Source organism: Ursus maritimus, unplaced genomic scaffold, assembly GCF_017311325.1.
Source record: "Ursus maritimus isolate PB19 unplaced genomic scaffold, ASM1731132v1 scaffold_6, whole genome shotgun sequence".
In the NCBI taxonomy this organism is placed as follows: Eukaryota; Metazoa; Chordata; class Mammalia; order Carnivora; family Ursidae; genus Ursus; species Ursus maritimus.
Genome location: NW_024426774.1, coordinates 3,621,953 through 3,633,362, shown reverse-complemented (window position 1 = coordinate 3,633,362; position 11,410 = coordinate 3,621,953). Strand labels below are relative to the sequence as shown.

General features: G+C 47.6%; 1 protein-coding gene across 1 annotated transcript; it reads left to right on the top strand.

Moving 5' to 3' along the window:
* Positions 1 to 1,521: 1,521 nt before the first annotated feature.
* On the top strand, positions 1,522 to 3,896 carry ID2 (inhibitor of DNA binding 2). The gene is made up of 3 exons (XM_008684309.2): positions 1,522 to 1,979; positions 2,268 to 2,331; positions 3,134 to 3,896. The coding sequence occupies exons 1-2, from the start codon at positions 1,632 to 1,634 to the stop codon at positions 2,322 to 2,324; spliced, it is 405 nt and encodes a 134-aa protein (XP_008682531.1). The 5' UTR covers positions 1,522 to 1,631; the 3' UTR covers positions 2,325 to 2,331; positions 3,134 to 3,896.
* Positions 3,897 to 11,410: the final 7,514 nt, after the last annotated feature.

Here is an 11,410-nt window from a genome sequence, read left to right as displayed (position 1 = left end):
CTAAAGAGAAACCCTGGGGCGGGCACACGGTTGCAGTTGCTGTCAGAGACCGGCCCGCCAGCCGAGAAAGTAATCATTAACTGAAGGACAAAATACAGGTTCCCCATTACCAAGCTTTGCTTTTTCTCCTCTCCTGCCCCCTTCCTCTTTCTTAAACGCAAAGAAGGTGACGATCGAGACAACTAGTAAACAAGATGCTGACAACTATTACATTTTTTCTCGGGTTTCCTAGCTTATTGTATTCTGGGGAAATAGGATTTTCAAAACACAACTCATTCACTGTAGTCTTAGGTTAAACTAGAATTACGTGCAAATTAACTGAAAAATATTTAAGTAAATGGCTGCAAACTTTAGGCTGCAGGAGTAACTTCTTCAAGATTTACGGAGGGAAAACAGGAGAAAAAACAAAACGTGAAACTGCGTCCAGGACTAGGGCTGAAAAGATTTCTAATCTGTCATCCATGACAGAATTTTTATTTTTCATAGTGTGAAGATACCGGTCAGTGGCTGGGGCCACCTACCTTTCACAAAACTTTGCAAATACTCTAAGTGCTGGAATGTGACACCAGAAATCAGGATGTGTGCATAATTAATCACATTATTTTGCCACCCACACTGCAAGTTCACAGACCCGCAGCCTCTCAAGGGCAACGTATGTAAATACGGCTTCAGTATGCAAATTTTCCTAATAATTTCCGATTAATAGGATCATTATAACAGCCCTGCCTGTTCTAGAGAAGGAACCCTGAGAAGTGTCCTGCCTCTCAGAGCTCCGTAGGGATCAGCACGGTTTCCAATAAGTACTCATTTACTGAATTCACCAATGACGCCTCCCGTGTCGCTCCGGGTTGCACGGTCCCACACTAAACCTGTCGTTGAGGGCGCGCGTGGGTGTTTTGCGTTTTGTTTTGTTTTGACATAGCTTAGTCTTATCTTAAGAGACCGAACTCTACACACGTCTCTTGTCAATGGCAAACTTATTTGCGTTTTTACTTTCTTCAGAAATGCTTTCTGTCTGGTGACATCCCGCGGGTCGCGGAGAACGGCGACTTTCCCTCCGCTGTGCAGAACTCGCCCGCGTCGCCGTGGTTTTAGGATTGCTGAAACCGCCAGGGCGTGGAAGCCTTAATCAGGGGGCACCCTAGGGCAAGGGTACTGGCTCACCATTGGAATTAGAATAAAGATACACAGTCGGATTCCTGGGGTCTCTCCCCTCTCCCTCCTCCCCCTGGCCTCCCAGGCCCTCGCCTCCGCCTACCCGGGCCTACGCTCGCCTACCGCCCCGCGCTTACTGTACTCTATTTACCACCCCAGCTGGGCTCGCGCGCGCCCCGCCCACCCCACGGGGATTGGCTGCGAACGCGGAAGGACCGAGCGCTCGCCCCGCGCCTGCTCCCACCAATGGGGGCGCCCGCGCGGCCTGATGGACGCGCCGCCTTCCACCAATGGAGACGCAGGGAAGCCGGATCGTGTGCCCCCGGCGAGTGCCGATAAAAGCCGCCCCGCCAGGCTCCCGGCTTCATTCTGAGCCGAGCCCGGTGCCGAGCGCAGGAAGCTCCGCAGGCGGCGGCGGCCTGAGCTCCTAGGCAGCCCGCTCCCTCCCGGTCTCTCCTTCCCCGCGCGCGGTCAGCATGAAAGCCTTCAGTCCAGTGAGGTCCGTTAGGAAAAACAGCCTTTCGGACCACAGCCTGGGCATCTCCCGGAGCAAGACCCCGGTGGACGACCCGATGAGCCTGTTGTACAACATGAACGACTGCTACTCTAAGCTCAAGGAGCTGGTGCCCAGCATCCCCCAGAACAGGAAGGTGAGCAAGATGGAAATCCTGCAGCACGTCATCGACTACATCTTGGACCTGCAGATCGCTCTGGACTCGCACCCCACTATTGTCAGCCTGCACCACCAGCGACCTGGGCAGAGCCAGGCGTCCAGGACGCCGCTGACCACCCTAAACACGGACATCAGCATCCTGTCCTTGCAGGTAAGACCTGCTCCCGGTGCCCCCACCCGCTGCCAGGAGCAGACCCATTGTCGAGACGGTCGCAGTCCGGGACTTACAGATGAGCTAATTAACTTAAAAAAAAAAAATCTATAGATGGGAGTCGTGCGTGAAATTGCTGATAAGTTCTGACACGTTAATGCATCTGTCTTTGATTCTGAATTGTAGCATAAACGTGTTTAATGAAAGTTGCTGTTCTATGGGCTACTTAAAAAGGCCCTTTCTCCTTAAGATTGTCTAACAGCGCCTTTTATCCCCTTTCTCTCGCAGGCTTCTGAATTCCCTTCTGAGTTAATGTCAAATGACAGCAAAGCGCTCTGTGGCTGAATAAATGGTGAGTGTTTGCTCGTGCCTCCCGTTGGTAAACTACCTCGTGGAGTGTGTGTGTGTGCGTGGTTTTTCACTTGTGTGTGTGGGGAGGTACTTGTGTATCTGCACAATTTGGGGTTTAGTAAATGTGTACTTTCGCATCGCACGTAGCACATTGTCTATGTATACTACATATGAAGGGGCTCCTGGCTCTGGTTACTCAAGATCACAGAACATTTTCCTTAAAGAAAAAAAAAACAAAACAAAACAGTAACTTACTATGAAGGCGGCTGAGGAAAATGTGTATTGGCTTCCGCCACCCGTGTAATGCCCTGGCTCTGCTCTCCTATTGCTCCAGTACTATGAGGTACTAACCTCCATCTAATTAATCTTATCACCACAAATTCCATAGAGATCCTCCTTCCCTCAAACTGTAGCCCTCTGAGATTCGGCTAGCCGAGCGTTGCTTCCCTGTGCCTCAGACCCTGTGATGTGGGATTCCGACTTCCCTATCTGTTAACTAAAGGGCTGTTTTCAATCAAATAATTGTTACAAGAAGCAGACTGGCGCCTGTGAGCACTGCTGTTGGAGATCCAAATAGGAGATTGCGTTGGGAAGTTTTTCCCTTGAGTCTCTGCTATTTTCATGTTTAATTTTCGCTGTCGAGGCCGAGTGTGTGTGTTGCATCTGGACGCCAGGGTTTGCCCAATCTTTGAGTGTTTGGTGGTTAAATGTTCAAACTGCGGCTTCCTCCCGGCGCCAGTCTGCCCGCCTCTGCCCTTAGGTTCCATTCTCCTAAAACATGCCTCTCCCCCAATCTTTTGCAGGTGTTCATGACTTTTCTTTTTCTTTGCACAACAACAACGAATCCACAGGATCTTTTAAGGCGCTGAACTTCTTATTTTTCAACCATTTCACAAGGAGAACAACAAGTTGAATGGACCTTTTAAAAAAAATGGAAGGAAAACTAAGAATGATCATCTTCCCCAGGGTGTTCTCTGACCTGGACTGTGATATTAGTTATTTATGAAAAAGACTTTTAAATGCCCTTTCTGCAGTTGGAAGGTTTTCTTTATATACTATTCCCACCATGGGGAGCGAAAACGTTAAAATCACAAGGAATTTCCCAATTTAAGCAGACTTTGCCTTTTTTCAAAGGTGGAGCGTGAATACCAGAAGGATCCAGTATTCAGTTACTTAAATGAAGTCTTTTGGTCAGAAATTACGTTTTTGACGCAAGCCTACTGAATGCTGTGTATATATTTATATATAAATATATATATATATATTGAGTGAAACCTTGTGAACTCTTTAATTAGAGTTTTCTTGTATAGTGGCAGAGATGTGTATTTCTGCATACAAAGTGTAATGATGTACTTATTCATGCTAAACTTTTTATAAAAGTTTAGTTGTAAACTTAACCCTTTTATACAAAATAAATCGTGTGTTTATTGAATGGTGATTGCCTGCTTTATTTCAGAGGACCAGTGCTTTGATTTTTATTATGCTATGTTATAACTGAACCCAAATAAATACAAGTTCAAATTTATGTAGACTGTATAAGATTATAATAAACATGTCTGAAGTCAATACCTGAATTCTGAATGGTTTTTAAGATCTCTCTCTCTCTCCACTTAATTTAACCCCTTCTCCATCCCTTCTGACACCCCCTAAGCCTTAGAACTTGTAGGCAGAGAAACTCCTTATCAGATGTGTGGTCAGTGCCAGCACTTTGGGGCAAAGGGCTGCTGCTAGCATTTCAGGAGAGCTGACCTGGCTGGGAAGGCTGTAAACAGAAGTTTCTCTTAGTCCTGCAGGGAAACATTAGTTCCATGCCTTGGGGCTGAGTTTCAAACCAAGAAATTGCTGTGGCCGTGACTCCTAGGAGTTAGATCATCCAAAATAAATGTGGAGTCTGGAAGGACTACTGTCTGAGTAGGTGTTAAGACACTTTTGGAGGATATGAAACTGCTTGTTAATCAGAAGGAAAAAGTCCACAGAGTTCAGGACATGATTTAAAAGACTTAGGGGAAGGGGAGAAAAGACCCCTGGGTGTTCACTGTTTGCGCCCAGGGACTGTTTGCCGGTGGGAACGAAAGCTGCACTGGGGCCGAGCTCTCCCAGCCTCCCCAGCTTCCCCTGTACCTCTTCCACCTGCAGCTCACCCAGCCTCCGGAGACAGGGCTTGGGCGGAGCCCGCTTTCCAAGACAGGTGGCTGTTAAATCGCCCTTCACCCTTGACTGCACCCCTGGACTGCCGAGGAAGGGAGAGGAGAAAGGCCTTTAAAGTCACAGAAAAAGCACCAGCGCGCTATTTCCACTGTAGTGTTCACCTGGCAGCTTTTGGACCCCGCTTTCAAACATAGTTAACGTGAATACGTGTTTCGTGTTTCAAATTCCTAGGTGCACATATATTCCCAAATTGGCAGACACTTCCTTAGGTGTGTGAGGGTGGGGTGGGAGGTTCTGGAAGGCTGGCCCGAGGTGGGTGGGAACTGGAGAAGGAAGGTGGGGAGGACAGGCGGGTGGGGATGGGTGTCTCACCTGGGGCCACTTTCTCAGGCCCAGCCCAGCAGGTGTTTGGGTGGCGCCACCTTGTCTGCCCCGGCGGCGGCGGCGGCGTTTCCGGCCCTGACATGGAATCCGTCAAGAGAAGCGCGGGGCCAGGTGTGGAGAGGCGGCCTCGGGCCGGCGGCCCAGCCTCGCCAGGCTCCCGCATCCCCAGCGGCCGGGGCGCCCGAGACCCTCCTTCCTCCAGGGCGGGCGTCGGGGAGCCGGGCGGGGCAGCTCTGCCGCAGCCCGCGCCCTGCCCCGCGTCCACGCCGGGCACCACGCACGCCGCAGGTGAGCACGTGCTTTGATCGGGGCCGTCGTTGTTGTTGATAATCATACCACCGGGGACGCCGCTCTGCCTGCCGCACCTGGGCGGGGGCGGGTCAGCCCGCGGCAGGCCGCCTTTCAGACCTATCACTTGATGCCTGGCCCACCTGTCGTCAGCCCGCCCGGCGCCCCGCACCACTGGCCGCCCTTCGCGGGGCGGCGGCGGGAAGCGCGAGGACCGGTCGCCGCCCTCCCGCCCCCACCCCGTCCTTTCCTCCGGGGGCGACGGGCGGGGGCGCAGCCCAGGACCCCTGGTCGCCCCCAGCCTCGGCGACCCGCGCGTGGTCGGCTCGCCTGGGAGAGGGGCTCAGACCCGGAAAGAGGATCTTCTGCAGGGGCTCGTGGGCTTCCCGGAGGAAGCCGTGCGGGCGGGGTGGGGCCCCTTCGAGTACCTGCGTGGTCCCTGGAAGCCGGGGACCGTTTGCACCGTTTGGACGACGACCCAGAGCAGCAGCGGCGTCCAGAAAAAGCGGCGCCTTTCGGAGGAGACTTTCCTCGGCGCAGCTCCGTCGCTCTTCGGGGTCCGGCCGGTGGAGGCCGGGCGCCACCTGCTGGCCGGCGCGAGGAAGGCGGCTCGCGAGCGGGGGTCCTCGGGCGCAGCGAACTGAGGGGCGATCAGCCGGAGCCTTAGGGGAGAATACAACTGGGAGAAACAGCCTTTTGAAAAGGAATGTTTGTGAAAGATTGGCTCTCTGATATGTGTACAGTCGTTTCCACGTGTGAATCTTATTTCGTCTCTCCTACTTCATAACTTAGATCCCTTTTTGCAAACTAGTGTCTACCACCAATTCTACGCCTAGTGGTGTCTTGGATTTTAATAGAAGTATCAGACGTCACCCCAGGGCTCAAAGATTGCGGAGAAAAATGAATTGTGAAGTCAAATGGAAGCCAGAGAGTTTTCCCTTCTCTTTTCCTTACATTTATTTTATTTTATTTTTTCTGAACTGCTTAATAACATTAACCAGGACCTGCACTGTTGCATTACAGGAATAGGGAGTGAGAGCTGGCATCCTTGTCTTAGTCCAAATCTTGATGAGAATAAGTCAGACTTTCTCCATTATGCATGACCTGACTCCAGAATTTTGTAGAAACATACTGTCTTAATCCATTTGGGGAGGAACTCTTTAATTGTTAGGTGTTTTTTGTTTTGGGGGGGGGGTATTTTGAATCACAATTTGGGAGTGAATTTGGTAAAATATTTTTATTCCATCTATTGATACTATTTTTCTTTAGTGTATTACACTGAATTTTCTGACATGAATTAGCCTTGCATTTCTGTAATAAATCCTACTTGGATATGACGTGTGATTACTTCTTATATACACTGTCGGATTCTGCTAGCCAATATTTTACTTGGAATTTTTGAGAATAAAATAGAGCTCGTGGTTTCTTTTCTTATGCTGCCCTTATCTGGTTTTGAAATCAAGGTCATACTAACCTCAAACAATAAATGTGCAGGTCAGTTTACATTTAATTTTAGTTCTCAAAGCCATGGATGAATCCTCGAAGGTAGGCAAACATGTGGTCTCTCCATTCTATAGAAACTGGACTCAGAGATGTGATGGGAGTGACCAAGAGCACACAGCAGTCAGTGGACAGACTCTGCCTAGGGTTTTATTTGAATGGTGAAGGGGCTTCTGAGGACAAAGTTGTGGAAAGAGCGTTCTTGTCAATAAAAACCTGTTTCGTGGAACTTTTTGTTGTCCCAGGTTAATTATTTATGGGGCTTTCCACTTTGGGGGTGTGCAACTCCAGAACTATCCAAATCCCTGTTAGCCTGGCTCACCACACACCCTTCCAATTTCTGACACCCTCTCCTCCTGGAAAGGCGCCTCCTGGCCCCGAGTGTCTTTCTGGGTGAAGGTTCTGCTGAGATTTTGAACTGTTTCCTCATAAAGATCATCTGAGAGACAAGATCTGTCGAGAAGCCTGACAGGTATTTTGTTTAGTGCTGACTACTGAGAGCGAGCACAACGTCAGCATGATGATGACGTGTGCGTGCCTGGGAACACTTCCTGAGGGGGGTGCCAAACCCAGCATGGGGGCATTGACCCAACAGGAGCTGGAGACCAGGTTTTGCTCCCCTGTGAAGCAGGACATTGCACGTGAGACCGCTCTTGAAGGCCTGTAATCTGAGTTACAGTGTAGACTAAAAAGAAAATTATCCCTCATCCTGGACGATTATGAGGAGGCCCATCTGTCCCCTGGAGCTCAGGAAGGGAAAGAGACACCTCCCTTGAGAATTCACAGCCACAGATCTGCCCTCCTGGGGAATGGAGATTTAAATGTATACTGCCCTGTTCATTTGAGAAATTCTAATGCTGATAAATTAACATAAAAATCGTTCCTGGTTGGTGATACCCTCGGGGTGTTTGGCAGGAGCAAATGCAAAACTTCTCCAGAGAGAAGAGCCCTGAATACCGACCACACAACATTCTCATATTTGATGGCTTGCTGAAAGTATGTTTACGATAAAAAATTTTATAACCTGCTGAAAACCAATTTACAGCGAAAGAATCAGTAGATACGACGAAGAGAAAGATTAGAAACCAAAGAACTATAGGCTGTAAGGCAAGGATAACTGAAATGATTCGAGAAAAGAAATCAAAGAACTAATTAAAAACATAAGAAAATCGCAAGGTACAGTCAGTGAAATTGAAAACTCAATGGAAGGTTAAAACCCAGATTTAAAACTACTGGAGCATTTCTAGGTGCTAACAATGAACAGTCTGAAGAGGAAATTAAGAAAACAATTCCAGAGGCTCCTGGCTGGCTCAGTCGGGAGAGCACAGGACTCTTGCTCTCAGGGTCCTGAGTTCGAGCCCCACATTGGGTGTGGAGCCTCCTTTAAAAAAAGTAAAAATAAGAAAACAATTCCATTTACAATAGCATCAAAATGAATAAAATACTTAGGAATTAGTTTAGCCAAGGAAGTGAGAGACTTGCACACTGAAAACTACAAAGTGTTGCAGAAAGAAATTAAAGAAGACATAGCTAAACAGAAAAACATCCCATGCTCATGAACTGGAGATTTTAATACTGGTAAAATGTCAGTCCCACCCAAAGCAATCTATAGATTCAGCGCAATCCCTGTGAAAATTCCAATGATGTTTTTTGCAGAAATAGAAAAATTCATCCTAAAATTCACATGGAATCTTAAGGGACCCTGAATAGCAAAAGCTATCTTGAAAAAGAAGAACAAAGTTGGGGAAGTCAGTTCCTGGCTTCAAAACTTACTATAAAGCTATGGCAGTCAAAGCAGTGCGGTACGGTATAAGGACAAACATATTGACCCATGGAATAGACTAGAGAACCCAGAAATAAACCCTCATATATGTGGTCAAATGATTTTCAATAAGGATGCCAAGACCATTCTATAGAGAAGGGCCAGTCTTTTCAACAAACGAGAAATCCACGTGCAAAAGAACAAAGTCGGACCCTTCTCTAACACCATATACAAAACATTGACTCCAAATGCGCCCAAGACCTACACGGAACGGCTACGACTATAAAAGTCTTAGAAGAAAACATATGGCACAAGCTTCATGACATTGGGATTGGCAATGATTTCTTGGATATGACACCAAAGGCACAGGCAACAAAAATAAAAATAGACAAAAATAAAAATGGGACTTCATGAAAATTTACAACCCTGCCTCACTGGACACCACCAACTGGGTGGAAGGGCAACCCACAGAATGTGAGAGAATCTTTGCAAATCGTAGATCTCATAAGGGATTAATTGCCAGCATATATAACTCAACAATAACAAAACGAACCACCCAATTCAAAAATAGACAAAGGACTTAAATAAATATCTCTCCAAAGAAGATATGTGAATGGCCAATAAAACATGAAAAGATCAGCATCACTAATCCTTAGGGAAACGCAAATCCAAACCAGAATGACATTGCACACTCGTTAGGATGGCTACTGTTAAAAAACAAAACAAAACAAAACAAAAAACAAAACAGAAAATAACAAGCATTGGGAGGATGTGAAGGAGTTAGGAGTCTTGTGCACTCTTAAAGGGAATGTAAAATAATATAGCTGCTGTGGAAAACAGTAGGGCATTGCCTCAAAAAAATTAAAAAGTAGAATTACCATATGTTCCAGCCATTCCACTTCTGGATATACATCCAAAAGAATTGAGGCAAGGGTCTCAAAGAGATATTTCATGTCCCTGTTCACGGCAGCATTATTCACAATAGTTAAAACATGGAAGAAACCCGTGTGTCCATCAACAGATGAGTGGATATGCCACATGTGGTATAGACATCCAATGAAATATTAGCCTTGAGGAGGAAGGAAATTCCAACATCTGCTGTAAGAGGAACTTTGAGGACATGATGTTAAGTGAAATAAGCCAGTCACAGAAAGACAAATACTGTGTGATTCCATTTATAGGCGGTACTTGGAGTATCAAGATCACAGAGACAGAAAGTACAGGAGTGGGTGCCAGGGGAAGGGGTGTAGGGGGAGCTTAATGGGTGTCGAATTTCAGTGTTGCAAGATGAAAGAATTCTGGAGACGGATGGTGGTGATGATTGCACAACGTGAATGTACTTAATACCACTGGACCGTACACTTTAATTAAGATGGTAAATTTTATGTTATGTGTATTCTACCAGAGAAAAAATTTAAAGCTACTAGAGAGAGAATTAATGAACTGGGAGATGGATGTGAGGAAATAACCCAAAGTACAGCACAGAGAGATAAAGATATCAGAGATGAAATCCAGGCAGGACACAGGATGGGATGGGAAAGTCCGACACGTAAGGCAGACTTTACTGAAGGTCGTGGCAACAGAGGGGAGTGCGTGACAGCAAGGAGGTGACTTGACCTTGAACGTTAGACATGTCTAAATGTCAGACAAGCCCTTAATCAAGCTAATGTGCCACACATACATATGTCCTAAAAACTGAAAAGAACAAGTCCAACAACACGAGAGAAAGAGTTCACTGGTGAAGTAATACAGAGGTCTTTACACACACAAATAGGTCTGTTTCGTTCAGAGTAAGTCAGTACCCGGATACCAGTTCTCACCGAGCAGATTGACGACAGGTCGGAAGTGTCCATACTTTCTGTTGAAAAGACTGCGGGGGGAACAATCTTGTCCATCGTTCATGATAAAATGGTACGACCCCTATGCAGAGGACTCGGACACCAGCTCGCAGAATTATGCATCCATTTACGCTCTCACCCAGCTGTCCCAGCCCAGGGATCTATCGCAGTTACACTTGCAAAATACTAAATAATCTATGCTCCCAGTTAATAGATTTGGCATTATTTGTAATAGCAAATGACTGGAAACAAATGTCCAGCAGTTGGGGCTGGTTGGACAATCTCCAGTACACCCGTGATGCTGCATCGTGATGAGGAAGGGCTCTCCCCGTACACTGGCAGGGGCTTTCCAGGGCATGATGTCGAGTGCAGAGAGCAGAGTGCAGAGCCGTGTATGCAGCAGGCTAACTTCTGTGTCGGGGAAGGTAGGGGGGCGCCTGGGTGGTTCAGCCAGTTAAGCATCCAACTCTTGATTGTGGCTCAGATCATGATCTCAGGGTCGTGAGATCAAGCCCTGTGTCAGGCTCTGTGCTGAGCGTAGAGCCTGCTTAAGACTCCCCCCCCCGCCCCCGTCTCCCTCTCTAAAAATTAAAAGATAAATAAAATTCAATTTAAAAAGCATTTGTCCTGCCTTCCCAGTATAAGCTGGATGTCAGAAAACCATAAGAGAAAGACAAAATTAGCAAACCACCATTCGCAGCCCCTCACGTCACAATGAACAGAGAACTACATGTGTGATAGCTCGTGTAGCTGCTGCTTCAGGCCGCGGTCCTCGGTGTTTCGCGAAATCATTAGGTGGAAGACTGACGGGGGACTTCATAATGACATGGTCAGGCTGTTTATCAGGAAACCTCTGAGTCGGTCGCTACAAATCCAGACGATGGATCGCGAGATGCGTCCCATCAGAAGTACACAGCGTCCCTCATGAAATATTTTTAGGAAAACAGTTTTTCTAATAACCCAATTTGAAATAACATAAAGCCTTTGGATCTAACTTCTTGTCTGTGGGACACAGGGCAGAGCCAGGGAAATGGGAAGCGGGCAGAAGTCCAGAATGGGGCTTCGTCCGGACGACGGGCCCGGCTTGGCCAACACATCGGTGGCATTACAGCAGGGAGCGCGGGGAGGACGGGGGAGGAGCGCGGGGAGGACGGCGGAGG